The 18625-nt window shown below is 35.3% G+C and overlaps 1 protein-coding gene across 1 annotated transcript; it reads right to left on the bottom strand.

Moving 5' to 3' along the window:
• On the bottom strand, nt 1-1804 carry LOC110661455 (protein ASPARTIC PROTEASE IN GUARD CELL 1). Its single transcript, XM_021820087.2, has one exon. It carries the CDS (start codon nt 1639-1641, stop codon nt 187-189), a length of 1455 nt encoding a protein of 484 aa, XP_021675779.2. The 5' UTR covers nt 1642-1804; the 3' UTR covers nt 1-186.
• Nucleotides 1805-18625: the final 16821 nt, after the last annotated feature.

Below are 18625 nucleotides of genomic sequence, written 5' to 3'. Positions count from 1 at the left end.
TGCATAAGTTATTTTTTAGTAGCATTTTTCTAAAATGCGGAATGTAACGACAACCCAACATCTAGAACATAACGGCTATATCAACATTACTTGCTATACAACGGTCCGTTGATGTATCTAGTAAAATATTATCATCGCTAATCTTAAAACCGTCGAGAAATTTTAAATAACTACATCCATCAACAGCTAGCATTTATCAGGCTCGAACCTAATAAGAGAATTGGCGATATCGAAACCGACACGTGTTCCTTGCTGCTGTACATTCCCAACAATTGACAGCACCGATGTCGTCGGAGCAAATGCAAAACAAAAGGTCCCCTCCGAGTCGACAGGTATCAGGTAGTTCTTTGCTGGCAACGGTAACACATTGCCGTTCGGGAAATGAAACGACACCGTTGGGACCTCCACGCTACCATTTGAGGACAAATCGTAACACGTGTCAAACAACGCCACGCCGTTGGTCGACGGCAGGTGCTTCGTGCCATTAACAAATGCGTCGCGTAGAGAATTGTATGCGTCCGTTTGAAAGCGAGTTATGGCCGTGCCTGAGTCGATAATTATTCCTCCGTTTCCTGACTCGTCCATTTTGAATGCTGATACAGGAATCGAGAGCAATTCGCCACCTACACTCAGTCCTGTTATACCGAGGTAATAAAATGTTTCGAGCTCGTGGTTACGGATTAATGGAGCAGTAATAGCATTAGGAAGGAGAGTTGAGTTAAACTCGAGAGTCGAAACCGAGTCGGAGTCGCGATCCACGAGACAATAAGAGAAACCCGTTGCATTAATCTGAGACGGGAAAGAGAGTAAGCCGCCTCCGAGTGCAAGCACGCCGGCGGCTCCAACAAACAAACCCTCGTTATTATGTCCACAGCCAATCGCTACATTTTCAACCGAAGCGGAACCAAGGGTGATGGTTTCAGTGACAAAATCGCCGACGGTGTATGAACCGTCTCCGTATGACACTTCGTAGAGACACGTGCCGTTGCGGCACTCAGATATGTCGAGGGACTTGCAGTGTTCGGTGTCGCAAGTAACAGGCGAGTATGAAGTAGAGGAAGCGGGCTCAAAGATCGGGTCGGCTTGCTGGTAGCAGTCGGCGCAGGGTGCGCACTGAACCCAGTTAACGTCACTGCCGGTGTCGAGCACCATATAAACGGAACTCGGAGGTTTGCCGATTCCTACTCGGGAGAAATACTCGCCGCTTCCTTGGCTACTCCCAGATATAATGGGGCTCTGAAGATCCTCAGCTTTGAACTCCATATCACTATCAAGGGGTTTAAGATCTGACGTGGAAATGCCACGAATGGCCAGATCTAAACGAATGGTGAGAGATCTAACTCGGGCTGAGTCGCGCTCGAGTCGAGCTAAGGTAAGCGATTTGTAGTCAGTGTGTGAAGTCTTCTGAATCGAAGTTCTGGAATGCAACTCCATTGATGGCCATGACGAGGAAGAGGAGGATGTTTCTTGCTGGTTAAACGTCGTTGTCGTTTTAGAATGGGTAGAGAATACGTCTTTGGTCTTTTGAATGGACGCTTTCACATCGAGAATCGCAGTTTTAGAGCTGTGTGGTAAGGTTCGAGAGCAGGCAAACGGAGAAGTGAGAAGAAGCAGGGCAAAGAGAGCACAAAGAAGCCTCATTTTAGCTAGTACAGAGACAAGAAAAGGTGGACTAGTGGTAGGATTTAAAACGGTTGGGGGTGTTGGGTTTTTATACGAGGGGAATCAAAGGAAAAAAAGAAAGGTAGGCAAACACGCTAGCTTTAAGTGAGGATGAAAATCTAAGGGTAGATATTTGTTTTCCCTAGGTTGTTAATGTTAATCTGAGAGGGTGTTCGGGGATACACAGCCTTTGCATGTTCATTAATATTTCCTTATGGATCAATTACAGGGTTTCATTGCCATTAGCATGATTGCCTTTTTCTTTTGACCAGTAATGGGCTCATTGATTTTGGTCTGCTGGAGTTGGACCCATCTGAAAGAATAAAGGGAAAAGGTGGAGTTTGGTGAAAGCAAAGATAAATTGGGCCAGCGCTGAGACTGCTGTGGGTCAAAAAGGTCAGATTTAGGTGTTGAAGCTTGTACTTTATATACTATATTATACATGACACATGTCGTCGTGGAAAGCAATTGATCTAAAAATTTTAGAAAAATCATTAAACGCGTAACCGCGAGGATTTAATTTTGCCAGTGTGCGGTAATCATTTTCTCCTGGGACGTGGGTTTCCGTGGTCTATGTTTGTAACTTGGAGCTGATGACACGAATGTTCATCAGCGAATCCAAAGAAAATCTCTCCAGGAGTCTGCCATGACGAGGGTAGGGGTGCGGAATTAGAAATAAATTCTGGGAAGTTAAAAATAAAAATTAAAAAGAAATTAAATAAAATTTTATGAAAACATAAGAATTAAAATGAAAATATAAAATATTAAGATATTAAAATTAAATAATATAAAAGATATAAATAAAATTTACATCAAAATGTAAAAGTTGAAAAAAAAATTAAATATTTGAGGGCAAATAATATTTTGCTAAAATATATTAAAATTTATAGGTAAATTTGTTTTAATAAATTTTAGAGAATAAATAATATATATTTTTTTAAATATATATTAAATTTTAAAGGGTAAAAGTTTAATTTTCAAAACTTTTGGAGGGGTCAAGCCCCTCACATCATATGATTATTTCGCCCTATTTATATCTCATCTATAATGTATATGTAGTTTTCCTTTTTAATAAAAAATATAAAAGATTTATATTTTTAAATAAATAATAATTTTTTTTTATTTCTATATATATATATATATATAATTGTTTTTAAGCGGATCTCATATCATTCTATTAAAGCTATATATACCGCGTCAATTTTTAAATAAAGAAAGGATATTTATCACAAAAGTGTAAAATATGCATTTCCACAAGATATTGAAATATCACAAAAGAAAAATCTCAAATCTCGATGGCAAACAATTCTCGATTATTTATTTATTTTTTTTAAATGTCATATTGCATTAATCAAATAAAAAAATAAAGCATACAAAATCTCAACTAGCCTGTCAACAAGTCGATTACAAGAAAGTCTTCTTTTGAAACTCAATGTTGCCACAGTATCAGCAACACGGTTCGCTTTCCTATTAACAAGCGAGAAACTCACAGAAACAAAAAAAGGGATATAAGACTTAATAGTTTTTACGATTGCTTTAATATCCCTATATGAGTTGTCCTGTTAGACAGGTGAAAGATGAGTATAATATAGAACTATCGATTTCCAATATAATAGAGGATAAACTTATAGTTTTTGCCAGTTTGATTTCGCATAATAAGGCTCGTGCTTCCCCTGATAGAGGAGAGGAACAAATGCATTTACGAGTTATACAATCAACCAGCTCGCCCAAATAGTCCCTGGTAATAGCGGCTACAACTGCATAAAAATGCCCCTCTTTCCAGGTTACATCATAATTTATTTTGATCCAATTTGGGCTCAGAGTGTAGCAACTCGAATTTTTTTTAAAATATAAATTTTATAAGATTATTATGAAGTTAGATTTAATATTTTGGATTATTGAATTTAAATTATAATTTTATGTTTTGATATTTTTAAGTTTGGTATAATGACTACTATTATTATTATTAATGCTATTATGTTTAATTAAATTATTAAGTAAGATTATTTTAAATATTAATAATAATAATAAAATATTATTTTAAATTGGGGTTTAATAAAGTTATTTTAATAAAATATTATGTATTTTAAAAGTAAAAAATTATTGTATTATATATATATACACACACACACATATGAAGAGAGAGATGAAAAGTGATGGAAGTGACAACTTCCATCTTGAGCAGTGTGTGGGCAGTGCCAAATTAAAAAAAAAAATAAAAAAAAGGAAACCCAGCAACCCCCCCTCCCCCATCCTCACGTTCTCTCTCTTCCCTCTCCCCTTCTTCTCTCTTTTTCCTCCATGATTTCCAGCCATGGAATCCAAACAAGCGCCAGAGAGACACCGACGGCCTTCCCCCATGTCAAGGCAAACACTAGGTGGCGCCACCACCTAGCAGTAATTGGCACAGAGAGAGAGACAAAAGAGGGGAGAGGGAGAGAAGTAGCACGAGGTAGCAACTTCCAAGCCTTGTACCGACGCTGTCTGATGGTTGTTTCTGGCAAGGGAGGGCTTGTTCAACTCCTTGCACAGCAAGCTTCAAGACTCAACTAGGCTTACCTCCAATGGTGGCCGGAGAGAGATGATCCGGCGAGAAAAAGTTGAGAAAAAAATCATATGGATTTCATCGGTTTCCAACCACTTTTTAGGCGATCTGACCTTCAGATCGGAAATTCAAGACCACCAACGCTCTCCATTCGACGAGAGTTTCGCGGTAATATAAATTTTAAAATTTTTCGATACCTTTTTTAGTGGGTCCCACGGAACTTCGCAGTATTTTTTCGGGTATTAAATGAGCTTAATAAATTTCATAAAAATTATATACTAATCCCCGTGTTATGTGATTCACGTCAGTACATTGAATTCACAAAAATTTGATTGTCAATCAAGTTTATATTTTTGGGCCGGACAGACAGGCCGCTGGAGTCACTACAGAACCGAGTCAAAATTATAGGCTACCCCACCATTTTCAAATGTCCCGGACATTTTTCAAGCATCAGAATTGGCATAGGTAAGCCCAAGCCTTAAGTTTCCTTAATTATTTAGTTTCGGGTTTAGATTAAAAATCCATAAAATATTCGTGAGTAGTTAGAAAATTATAATTCCTTTTGTATTAGCTTATAATATTGCTAAGGACAGCGAGGCAAAATTTTAGAATTTTTAGAGCTCATTTGGGTCGTCTTTGGAAAAAGGGTTAGTTGTAGGGACTAAATTGTAATTTTCAAAAATTTTGGTTGTTGACTGTTGGATGGGCCCAGGAGGGGCCATGTGATGTGATTGAGATATGATTGTGTGACTTGTGGATATAAAAGTATATTTTGAGCCCTTTTGCAGGATTGGTAGGTCATAGGTATAGAAGGAACTCTGCCGGATTTTCGGCACGACTTAGGGTGTCTTTGATTCTTTTTAAACTTGTATTGAGTCTATTATATTAAATAATTATAATGAAATTATTAGGTAAGCCGGGAAAACCTTCCTCTTCCGCCTAGCCACCACAATGACCTCGATTTACGTCTGCAAGCAAAATATTGATTTTAATTATAATTTCAATATTATTATATATTCAGGCATGTCCATGCATCACTTATAAATATATATTTATGTAGTTTAAATACTAGAAACATTTTATATTGCATCTTTATTTAATGAAATGTTATGGATGTTGTTTTATGGTAATATAGAGCAGTGTGCGTGTGTTGCGTGCGTGTGGTGTATGATATTGGATATGGACAGGACGGGTAAACGCGGCTGGAGCTTGACTCGTTGGGACTCGATCCTTGTATGGATAAGTTGGGGTAGGCACGACTCGAGATGATCTCACTGGCCCTCGCATTTGGTCTATTAAGAGAAAGTCTGATTTGAGATATGTTCGCTGGCAGATGTTGGATTAAGAGAGCTGTATAGGAGATCAGCTCTCATATATATACTATTTGAATATTATATGGGTATGTGAGTGCTCCAAATTACCTTTTTATTATTGTTTATGATGTAATTTATATGAAAACCATGAAGGTGTTGCATTCCATTCCTTAGGATGCATTAGCTTTAGATAGTTATAGAAATTATACTTAAAATCAATATTTTACTCTTTGAGTCGAACGCTCACTCCTGTTCACTCTATTTTTCTAGGCTACAGGAGAAGACATTTTTCAGAATAACCTGCTTCTTTCCTCGTAGGTTATCAATAGTTACTTAATTGTATTATTATTCTCTAAATTTATAATTTAGAACTCCGCATGTACTAGTAGTAGCATTAATCTTGTCAGGGACTGTACGAATTTAAGATTTTGTATTAATAAATGAAAATTTTTTATGATTTTTAAATAGTTTATAAATAATATAACAGGGTTGAGCTGGACTCCCCTAATTTTAATTCCTGATAATTATTGGGTTAAGTTGGCTCGAAATAAAATTGTAATAGTTTAATTTAATTTATTTTATATGCATGTTGGGCCTAAATTGTGGGCCTGGTCATGAGTTTGGGAACAGTAAGGTTTACTACGGGCCTCGGGGGCTTTATGCTGGCCCAGGTCCTAGTTTCGGTCTGGCCCATAGGTTAGGTCGTGACAAGAGTGGTATCAGAGCTTAGGCTCTAGATTCATGGGAAGTACATGTTTAAAGCTTTAAGAAGAGTTTAATTAGGAGGTCACATGCGGAGTATAGGATTCTGTTTCGTCTTTTTCTGTAATTCTTTGCTTTTAGATTTTGCGTTATTCCTTGGTTAGTATAAGAGTGCTTCAGTTTAGCACCTCAGTTTTGTGAAGTACATGGTGACGTGAAATAGATTTAGCAGACGTATTAAAGCCTACCATGGGAATACGTACTCCAAGAAATTCTATGTTTTTGTCAGTATGGGTTTAAGTGGTGTGCCCATCTAGTGCAAGGCACAAGTACATAAGGGTGAGTTCTGAAAGTACAGTTGCCCTAGATAAGGGTGAGGATACCACTGCTGGCAGTCGTCAGTGGATGACTCAGTCAGAGTAAGTTTATGATATCAGTAGATTCAAGAGAGATAAGAGATTGGAAAAAAAAAAAACCTAGTCTGTTAATATGTACCGTAGTAATTATACAATGTTCTTGATGTTTGTATTGTAAGCTGCAGGTTACAGTACCATCATAGGATTATTGTGTACAGCTACGTGCTTCCCCATGGTGCATCACGATGAGGGTGCAGACAGTCTCTGTTTTGGTGCACTTATGCTAGAACAGGGCTCTATTACTGCAAAGGAGTTTGGAAATCCTAGTTAGGGGTCTAGAATATCGAAAGGTCATAGTTGGGTGGTAACTAGAGTCAGTGACTCGGTTACCCTAGCATGAGCTAGAGTTACATTAAGAGTTGCCATCAAACCAGAGATTTCGGATTAGTTGCAAAGTAAAGGTGACACCTATAGAGTGAGACCATCTAGTCTTTAGTATGGGATTTTGGACAGTTTTTGCAATACGATGGATGTTTTACCTAGAGCGTAGTGAGAATAGTATCTCCCTTGCATGGCAACAAGGTACAGAATACGACTTTGCTTCTAAAGGGAGACAAGATGCTATGAATGATGTTTATAGCCTGTGAAGTAACATTTTAAAAAATATGCAGTGTGATAAGAGAGCAGATGGCCTAGCATGGTTTTGGCAAGGTGGCAGGTGCAATACTGCTTTTGCAGTTAGTTGTGATATAAGACAGAAGATTACTACTAGTGACGGTGACCTAAAGAACAGTGTCTCATATGGGACTGTAGAGTGTGGTAGAGAGTAGTTGGCTCAAGTATCCTAAAGAGGGTATAAGTTTCATTGTAGAAACTATAAGTGATTAGATCTTGATGGATGTAAAGCTTTTGAGTAGCAAGGGAAGAAGGGGATCTTGTAGATTCCCTCTTTTAGGTACTAGAGGGTAGTTTGTACTTAAGTAAAAGAGAGGACAATGATTGTAAAATCAGTAAAAATAAGTCATAGAATATCTCAGTAGATAAAAGGAAATATAAAAAATGAAAAATTTGAATAGTTGGTTTAAATGTAATAGAGAAATGACACAAATGTCAATAAAAGTGCTAGCCAGAGTGGTTAGAGGACCGATTCAGAGTAACATTGAAGTGTAGATGACTTATTAGAGACGGTAACATGGTATAAGTTTATGACACGACAATCTGGTCAAGAAAAAGAATATAACTAAAGAATAAAGTAGCCAAAGTTGAGTTATGGGTGAGGTAAAGGAGTTGGTTAAAAAACAAATTGAAAAGCCCATACTAGGATAAGATTAGGAAAAACAGAGTCAGGATTTAAAGAAGGCAAATGCAGTCCTAGGAAAGGAAAAGGAGGTAAACAGAAAAGTAAGGATAAAGAGCGTAGAAAGGGACGACACTAGGGAGAATATTTATCACGGTATAGAATCCAGAAGTGCATAACTCAGAGCAGGTCAAATTGGGGTAGTGTCAGGAGCCAAACCATGGAGTTTAGAGTTGTAGGATATGGGTCAAACTCTATCTATTCCTGTTCCTAAGAGGGAGTAGGTAGTACTGGGATAAGATCCATTTAAGTTTATAACATTACGAGGAAAGTTAGTTGAGGAATGTAACCAGAGCAAGTAAAAGTTATAGGATGTGCAATTGGTGTCTTGAACTGTCTTATCAGGTGAAGGAGTGAATTAATAAGTAGTAAGTTAAATAAAAGTAAACCTAATTGTTCAAATAAGCATGACGAGCAAAAAGGGATGATGGAAAATGGCACATAGGCCTAGGTCATGAGTAGAGATGGTGAGATAACAGTTATGGGATCTGTGGCCAAGGGTTAGGTAAGCGTTTTTAGTATGATCAATAGGGTTACTTTATAAGGATACATGAATGAAAATAAATGGCAGAATAACAGTAGGAGATAAAGTAGGAAGAGATATGTATGAGTGATAGTCACAAGTTACTGAGAAGTACAAGGATGAGAGTTATGGCAGTAAGTATGATTGGAATCTATTCTGGAGGAGTCTGTTAAAGAGAGGTATCTTCTAGAATGCAGTATGATGTAGGGATGCAAAGAGCTAGGGTACGCATAAAAAGGTAGAAATGGAGTACAAGTAGAGATAGTAAACTTCAAGATAATATGTCAAGCAAATCGATGGTACAACAAAAGGATTATTACAGCTGATATCTTATAGAAGAGATGATGAAATTTCAAGAAGAAGACCAAGAGACATGGGTTAAGCTTTATTCTATAGATAACAGTGTGCTGATGACTGTAGGAGGATACTTCTCCTTCTCTTCAAGTTTAGATCATACTTTTGGCTCTGAAAATCTACATAAGCAAGGGAAATAATGTTGAGATGACCTAGTATTTAAGAACCTGATAGGCACCAGTTTGTACACATTCTTCTTAAAAGAAAACGACGATAAGTGCGTACCTGATGTTATATATTAAAAGACGATCAGAGTAGTAACAGGAATTAAGTTGAGTTAGTTACCAGGGCTTGCAACCCTTCTGAACTGTAAGCTAGACGAAGTGCTAGTTGTGGATAAGTTTTAGTGGATGAAATTATTGCTGATGGATAAATTTAAAGCTAAAGTTTGGAAAGCTGTGGGCAGTATATGTGGTTATATTAGGGAGAATGAACACATGAAGTATCTTGTCTGGAATTAAAGAATAGCACACATTTCCCACAGCTATATGAACACATGAAGTATCTTGTCTGGAATTAAAGAATAGCACACATTTCCCACAGCTATATTAGTTCAGATAGAACTTATAGTTTATGAGGCTCCTATCTAACCAGGATGAGTAATTCCCTACTAAGGGTAGTAGGGAATGGTAATGTTCTAATGGTCAAGCTAGGAAGGAGGTACAAGAAGAATTTTCTATGGTCAATTACAAGTATTACATAATGTGAAAGAAGTGCTAGTAGGAGCCAATCGTAAGGTTAGAATTTTAGAAGTAATGGAATTAGAAATCAAGATAAGGTTAAGAAATAAGTACAGTAGGTGGGAAGAATATCAACAATAACAGATACAGGAGAAAGAAATGGATAAGATTCAAAGGATAGGAGAAAGGCTCGGTAGAGTTAGTTACAATGATAAGAATAAGGTGAAATAAGTATGCTAGGGATACACTAAGGGATGGTTAAGACAAGCTATAGTGAGTTGATAGATTAAAGGAGTAGTGTAGCATTGATTTAAGTGATAATGTGTTAGCCAGTACACCATATAGTAAGAAGCTTTAGGGAAAAAAAAAAAGTCAAGACATTTCCATTCCGGAGGAGGAGTGGGAAATGATAAAGTCGCATGAACTGGGGTATCAGGGAATATAAACACTTTTGTCATGTGAGAGAAGGGACCCAGTTCACTTTCTAATATTGATAGATGGTGTAAGGTATACTTGGCACTTGGAGGGAACACCATATGACTAGATGCATAAGACAGACAGGAGTTGGTCTAAGGACCTTATTCATGACTCAAAGTAGATTGGAAATTCGAAGCATCATAAGCGACGCACAGGTGTTGACCATTGAGGTCATAAGACGAGTAAAGATCTCGAACAAGATGCCTAAATTAAGTGCTGCAGGAAAACCTCATCGGATTCCTTAGGATAAGGAGCATAAGTCATGTCCTTGGGATATAGAAATTGTTAAAAAGGAAGAATAAGGACTAAAATCAATAAGAGACATGTGTAGACCCTTTTTTTGTGATGAGTATATGTATTGAGGCCGTGGGAAACCTAATGATGAAAAATTGTATGACTGTAAGATATAATTGAAGGCATGAAACTGAATTATTAATTTCGTGGCATGATCTTGAAAAAAATAATAATAATAATACGCTTTTTGGGAAATTAATTTAATTTAAATAAAATTTTGTTTTGTTTAAATTTGATATGGATAGTTCTTAAATGGACCTAATTGAGTTTAATTAGGCGCCATGGGTCTAAGAAAGCCTAGTTAGGAATTTTAACTAAGACCCATTTAATTTATTTTTTGAAAGTTAAAATAAGAAAATATCTTTTTCTCTATCCCTCTCCTATACAAACTCTCTCTCCCCAATTGATCACACTCTCTTCCTCACTCCCTATTGGTGCCACCCCCTTTCTTTCTCTTCCTATTGGTTGGAACACCTCACCCATATCCCAGTCTCATCCAAATTCCTCAATCCCAGTTGTTTAAGTTATCTGAACCTTATCACACTAGGACTTTAAACCCTACCACACATTTTCCTCACTTTCTATTAGTGCCTTCCCCTTCCCCTCTCTTCCTATTAGTTGAAACACCTCATCCATATCTCAGTCTCACCCAAATTCTGCAATCCTAGTTGTTTAAGTTATCTGAATTTTATCACTCTAGGACTCCAAACCCTATTACACCTCTCTCCCAAAATCCTATAAATACCCCACTAATAAAAAATAAAGAAAAGGAGGAAAAAGAGAAAAAAAAAAGGGTGGAGGAGAAGAAAAAAAAATTAAAGAGAAAAATAACCAAAATTCTTTTAATTCTTCTTTCTTTCTAGCGATATTTCTTAAAGGTTTGTTCTTTTATCTTCTTTGCAAGATCTATGCCATGTAATGTTTAATTCTATGTTTCTTGTTTTTAATTTATTTTATATATTCATACAGATCATGTAATCATGTTTAATTTGAGGGGATAAACAATTATGCACATATTCAGTTTTAGGTCTCTCATATTTTTATTATTTTTTATTATTTTTTGAATCTGTAAGAATTTTAGGAAAATTATATTCCTATTCTTCACGAAATTCTATTAATTTTAGGCTCAAAAATCACTGAAAAAGCTTTTGTATTTTGTAAGTTATGACTATTTGAAGTTAGGATTCTTATAAAATCCGATTTGAAGGATACCCGTCTTGTGGAGCCCATATCTCCCTTGTTTCTTAATATTTTTATGTAAATATAGTGTCTAAAATTAATTTCAGAATCTTATGAATCTTTTCCAATTGATTTTGCATTCATATCTGTTATGAATTTTACAAAAAAGTAGTACGATTCTGTCACTTAGAAAAGTTATGATTTATGTAGACCATTCAGCTAGGGTTTTGTTTGATTTATAAATTTTATGATCTTGTATGATATGTATGCTGTCTTTTGTAATTTTTTTTATGATTTTTAGGCATGTCTAATTATTTTTAAAAAATCAGATTTTTTGCTACCGTCAATCTGCCAGAATTTAGAAATTGTATATTTATGCATGTTCTTGTATTTTCTTGGGTTTTAATTAATATTTGATCTATTTTTTCTGTGTTCTTTTAATTCAAGAAGTGTTATGAAGTGTTTGGATCATGTTAGAAGACTTAGACCATTAAGTAGTTGTAACTAATTAGAAATCTTAACCCTTTAGGAGACTAGAGTTAGAATCCAATGTAAATTGTTATTAATATTTTCTTTATTTCTTTTATTTTCTTTAGTTTTTTTTTATTACAAATAAAATTGATAAGTAGCCCTAAGGTAAGTACCAAAGAGGGCATTTGCATGGAGCTTACATGAAACGGGAGTAAGCCAAGGATATCATTGCCGTACTAGAAGAGAAGACCCTTTTTTAAGGGTAGCTTGCCCCAATGACAACTGCATTTACCAACAGGTAAGTAGCTATAAACTCCTCGAATAACCATTGGCATGAAATTGTAGTAATAATAGAATTTTTATTTGGTAAATTAAAATTAACTTTGTTTTTAATTTAACTGACTTTTGCATATAATTAATTTAAATAATTACTTTGTAAATTAAAATTAATCTTATTTGTAAATTAAACTAACATTGGCATATAAAATAAATTTAATTTAATACTTTGTAATTGTAAAATAAATTTGCATGTTAGAAATCTTTATTAGATTGTGATTGTTTGGGCCTTATGTGATATTAAAATAAATTACACATGTACATAATTAACTTAGTTCAATTATCCTTAGGGTAACTTATTGAAAATTAATTACTTAGGTTAAATAGAAACGTAAGGTTATTTGAAATTAAATTTATTTGTAAATTAAATTCTCAATAATAAAATAATTTTAGTCATCTGGTAAATATCTTTTAAATAATTAGTAACCTCGTAGATAGGAATTACTTGTGCATGAAAATTGTGTATAAACACAACTCTTTTGTGAATTACTTGCGTGTGTAGGATTAGAATTGTATTTTTTAGGATAAAGTTTAATAAAAGAATAATAAACAAGACTTCTAAAAATATTAGTAGAGGACTGGCACTCGAATCAACGAGGTTAGACCAGGCGTAAGGAGTGCCTAACACCTTCCCCTTACGTACCCACTATCCCGAACCTAGACATTGGGCTATGGTAATGACGGTTGTGGAAACTCTGTAAGGAGTAAGTTGTCATCCATGATCCTCGAAAGAAACACTGAATATGTCCCGGTTATTACTCGGGTGGCAACTCCTGTCTATCTATGCCTTCGTGGCATAAATCCTTAGTACCGTGGTAGTGTTATAGGAAGACGGTACTTACCAGTGGTTTGATTCTATTAGGATTGTATAAAGTGCATGTCTAGGAAATACTATCTAAGGAGGTAGTACTTAAGTGAGATCATTGTGACTCTACTATCTTTCTTGGGCATTATCTGGTGCATTTTATATAATTCTAATGGATGATATTTCGCCTCACGCCCCCTCTCTTACAACATGTTACAGCACAATGTAAGAGAGGTAAGCACCAAAGTTGATTGAAGTTATGAGACAACAAGTCAAGAGCAGTGAGGTATAACGAATACTTGAAATGTCAAAAAAAATGGTCAATGAATGGTTACAAGATGAGAGCTCCTAGGAAGAGATGATGACAGTTAGGACGCTATAATAGAATAAGAGAGTAATAGAATGTGAACTGTAATATACGAAGAGTTTGAAGAATAAGTGTTTTACCAATCTCTACAAAATTGAAAGAGTAATGCTTGCACTTGATTTAATAATCTTCTTTTCTTATCCCTTGTTTATTCGAAAATTTGAGGACGAATTTTTGTTAAGGGGGGAATATTATAATAATCCGAATTTTTTTTAAAATATAAATTTTATATTTTTATATGGTATTTAAATATTATCCTAACATTATTTTGTTATTTTAATAAATTTTATAAGATTATTATGAAGTTAGATTTAATATTTTGTATTATTGAATTTAAATTATAATTTTATAATTTGATATTTTTAAATTTGGTATATTTACTACTATTATTATCATTAATGCTATTATGTTTAATTAAATTATTAAGTAAGAGCTATTCTAAATATTAATAATAATAATAAAATATTATTTTAAATTGGGGTTTAATAAAGTTGTTTTAATAAAATATTATGTATTTTAAAAGTTAAGAATTATTGTATTATATATATATATATATATATATATATATATATGAAGAGAGAGATGAAAAGTGATGGAAGTGACAACTTCCATCTTGGGCAGTGTGTGGGCAGTGCCAAATTTAAAAAAAAAAATGAAACCCAGCAAAACCCCCCCGCCCCCCAGTCCTCACATTCTCTCTCTTCCCTCTCCCCTTCTTCTCTCTTTTTCCTCCATGATTTCCTGCCATGGACTCCGACCAAGCATCGGCGAGGCACCGATGGCCTTCCCCACATCAAGGCAACCATTAGGCAGCACCACCACCAAGCAATAAACGGCAGAGAGAGAGAGAGAGAGAGAAAAGAGGGGAGAGGGAGAGAAGTATGCGCGAGTTAGCCACTTCCAAGCCTCGTACTGACGCATTCCGATGGTTGTTTCCGGCAAGCAAGGGCTTGTTCAACTCCTGGCACAGCAAGCTTCAAGACCCAACTAGGCTTATTGCCAATGGTGGCCAGAGAGAGACGATCCAATGAGGAAAAGTTGTGAAAAAAATCATATGGGTTTCATTGGTTTCTGGCCACTTTTTCAGCGATCCGACTGTTGGATCCGAAATCTGAGACCACCAACGTGCTCCATTCGATGAGAGCTTCGTGACAATATAAATTTCAAAGTTTTTCTACACTGTTTTTTGGTGAGTCCCACGGAACTTCGCAATATTTTTTTGAGCATTAAATGAGCTTAATAAATTTTATAAAAATTATGTACTAATCCTCGTGTTATGGGCTTCACATAGATACATTCGATTCACAAAAATTCGATTGTCGATCAAGTCTATATTTTCAGATCGTACAAATAGACTGCTGGAGCCACTACAGAACTGAGTCAAAATTATAGACTGCTCCACCATTTTCAGATGTCCCAGACACATTTTCAGTATCAGAATTGATGTAGGTAAGCCCGAACCCTAAGTTTTCTTAATTATTTAGTTTCGAGTTTAGATTAAAAATTCGTAAAATATTCGTGGGTAGTTAGAAAATTATAATTTCTTTTGTATTAGTTTAGTAATATTGCTAAGGACCGCGGGGCAAAATTTTAAAATTTATAGAGCTCATTTGGGTCGTCTTTGTAAAAAAGGTTAGTTTTAGGGACTAAATTATAATTTTTAAAAATTGTGATTGTTGACTGTTGGATGGGTCGAAGAGGGGCCATGTGATGTGATTGAGATATGATTGTATGACTTATAGATCGTGAGCCCTTTTGCAGGATTGGTAGGTCATAGGTATAGGGGGAACTCTATAGGATTTTTGATACGACTTAGAGTGTCTTTGATTCTTTTTATGCTTGTATTGAGTCAATTATATTAAATAATTATAATGAAATTATTAGGTAAGCCAAGACAGCCTTCCTCCTTCGCCTAGCCACCATAGTGACCTCAGTTTATATCTGTGAGTAAAATATTGATTTTAATTATAATTTCAATATTATTAAATGTTCAGTTATGCCCATGCATCACTTATAAATATATATTTATGTAGTTAAATACTAGGCACATTTTATATTGCATCTTTATTTAATGAAATGTTATGGATGTTGTTTTATGGTAATATGAAGCAGTGTGCATGTGTTGGCGTGCGTGTGATGTATGATATTGGATATGGACAGGACGGGTAGACGCGACTGAAGCTTGACTCGCTGGGACCCGATCCTTGTATGGATAAGTCGGGGTAGGCACGGCTCAAGATAATCTCACTGGCCCCCGCATTTTGTCTATTAAAAGAAAGTTCGGTTTGATATATACTCACTGGAAGATGTTGGATTAAGAGAGCTGTATAGAATATCAGCTGTCATATATGTACTGTTTGAATATTATATGGATGTGTGAGTGCTCTAAATTACCTTTTTGTTGTTGTTTATAATGTGATTTGTATAAAAATCATGAAGGTGTTGCATTCCACTCCTTAGGATGCATTAGCTTTAGATAGCTATAGAAATTGTACTTAAAATTAGTATTTTACTCTCTGAGTCGAATGCTCACTCCTGTTCACCCTATTTTTCCAGGCTACAGGAGAAGACATTTTTCAGAATAACATGCTTCTTTCCTCGCGGTTATCAATAGTTACTTAATTATATTATTATTCTCTAAATTTGTAATTTAGAACTCTGCATGTACTAGCAGTAGGATTAATCTTGTCAGGGACTGTATGAATTTAAGATTTTGTATTAATAAATGAAAATTTTTTATGATTTTTAAATAGTTTGTAAATGATACAACAGAGTTGAGCTGGGCTTCCCTAATTTTAGTTCTTGATAATTATTGGGTTAAGTTGGCCTGAAATAAAATTATAATAGTTTAATTTAATTTATTTTATATGCTTATTAGGCCTAAATTGTGGGCCTGGTCATGGGTTTGGGAACATTAAGGCTTACCAGGGGGCCTCGGGGGCTTTATAACGGCTCAGGTCCTAGTGCCGATCCGGCTCATAGGTTGGATCGTGACACGGAGGATGCCAAACTGTTGAAGAAGCATGAAGAACACTTTGACTGGCAGAAAGGCTCTTAGCTTCTTGAGATGCAACACACATTAGCTAGAGGGTCTGGAGTTTCATTTTCAAAAATGGCCTTATTTCTTTCTTTCCAAATTGCCCACAAAACTATAGCAGTTGTAACAATAAAATCTTGACCATCCTGATAATCATTGAACTTATTTCAAATGCTAGTCCACCATTGATCAAAGGAAGAAAAACCCACCAAATTTAGTTTATAGGCACGGGGACTAGAAAATCAAGTTGCCCTAGCATGATCACACCAGAACAAGTTATGCTCCAAAGTTTCAATACCCCCATTACAAATGACACATATAGTATCCATCATTATGTCCCTTTTGACTAGGTTCTCTTTCACAGGAAGAATATTGAGAATAGCTTCCCATATAAACATTTTTATCTTTGGTTGTATCTCCAACTTCCAAGTCTTTTTCCATAACTCAGGAAAAAAAAAAGAAAAAAAAACGAGTGGGATATGCTACTGTGGTTACCCCGCTGAATATCTCTATTTATTAAGACTCTTACCCAGATTTTACTGAATATATGCCATTGTTCTCAAAGTGTCATACCAAAAAGTCTTGACCTCCCCAAGAGGCAATTGGGATTAACAGCACTGCTCGAGCATTCGTAGGAATGAATAAGCTTCTAACTAAATTGAGCTTGCATTCCAGCTTTCCATGGTCAATGAGATTTGCAACTATATTCACTCATGCTGGATAAGTTCCTGGTCTTTGAACTTTGAAACCTTTAGCAGAGGGAATCCATGGATCTGACCAGATGATTGTGTGGCCGACAATCTCCTATTAATACAAAGAGACTTGGACTAGAACACCTATTTTATGCGAGGGATCCACTATACATAATGATTAATTCAGTAAACAAGAAATCAAAAAGAAAATAAATTCACACCTATTTTCCTCATTCCTTCACTTGGCAGCGGTGCTTTGTAGGATGATCTTTTTCCATGGGTACTGCCTCTCAACCTTTAGAAATCAGATCTAGTAAACGTCTGCAAGCTTTGCCTAATGCTTGAATTTGTCGCTACCACTCTCCATATTGGCTTTCTTTCCTTGATCTGACTGGCTGCTACCCTGTTTTTGGTGCAAGGTTGATCATGGGGATTTATTGAGAGCATGAATACATCTTTCAAGATCTTGATGTATGCTGTGTTTAGTTTTACTTATGGATAAAAAGGTTAAAATTATAATTTTCATATATATTTTTTTCCTTTTATCAAGTCCTGTCTTTTGTGCTCCTTAAAAAAGAAAAAAAAAAAAAAATCCTGTCTTCTGTATATCGTTGCCAATTTGGCAAGGAAATGATCTTCAGTTACAATTTTCATGTAGACGTCATTATGCTACTAACCAGTACCACCACCCACAAAAGGAATCGTCCAGATTAACCCTTTCACCTAAAGCATAGATATTTGGTGATCGAAGGAGCTACAAGCTTTGACTCTGCTTTTTAACAGAGAGCATGATAATGGGTCATGCCCAGCCAATTGCGTCTTTAGAGAATAATTATAGAATGCAGCACTCATTCCGTGTAGATAATCATTTATGAAATGATAAATCAATCAATATAAAATATATGTATGAGTGAATTTTACGCGTATGAAAATGAAACTCAAAAAAAAAAACTATCTGATAAATTTTTCTTTAAATAATTAATTTTATTCATGTGTTAAGTACTCAACGGCTTGTCATTCTCTATCTTCACCCAGAAATCACAATATCACTAAATAATTTCTCATTTATAGAGGCTATGTGGTGGAGATAAGAGTAAGTGGATATCCATTATAATTAATGTGAATCGAACATGAGCAACTAAGATTCGTCGTGTCCGCATGTGGATATTTCGTATGGGAAGCGTCACCATGAAAGGAAGTAAGGGTATAGTAAATCATGCCATGTTTTGAGTGTTCACGTGAGGTCAAACGACAACATATTGAAGAGCGTTCTTTCCTCAAAACTAAGCCTACCCTACACAGTACACAGGAAATTTCCCACAGACACGAATGCCTTATTTTGTTATTTCAATTTTTTTTTTTAATTAGAAAATTTTTTTAAGTAATTAAATAATAATTAACTAATTTATTTAAATATCAATCATAGATTAATATTTTGCATATAATTGATTGATTATAATTTTGTATACTGATTT

The sequence above is a fragment of the Hevea brasiliensis genome, chromosome 17, assembly GCF_030052815.1.
Source record: "Hevea brasiliensis isolate MT/VB/25A 57/8 chromosome 17, ASM3005281v1, whole genome shotgun sequence".
In the NCBI taxonomy this organism is placed as follows: domain Eukaryota; kingdom Viridiplantae; phylum Streptophyta; class Magnoliopsida; order Malpighiales; family Euphorbiaceae; genus Hevea; species Hevea brasiliensis.
Note: the sequence above shows the minus strand (reverse complement) of the source record. Positions and strands in the feature narration are given on the sequence as shown.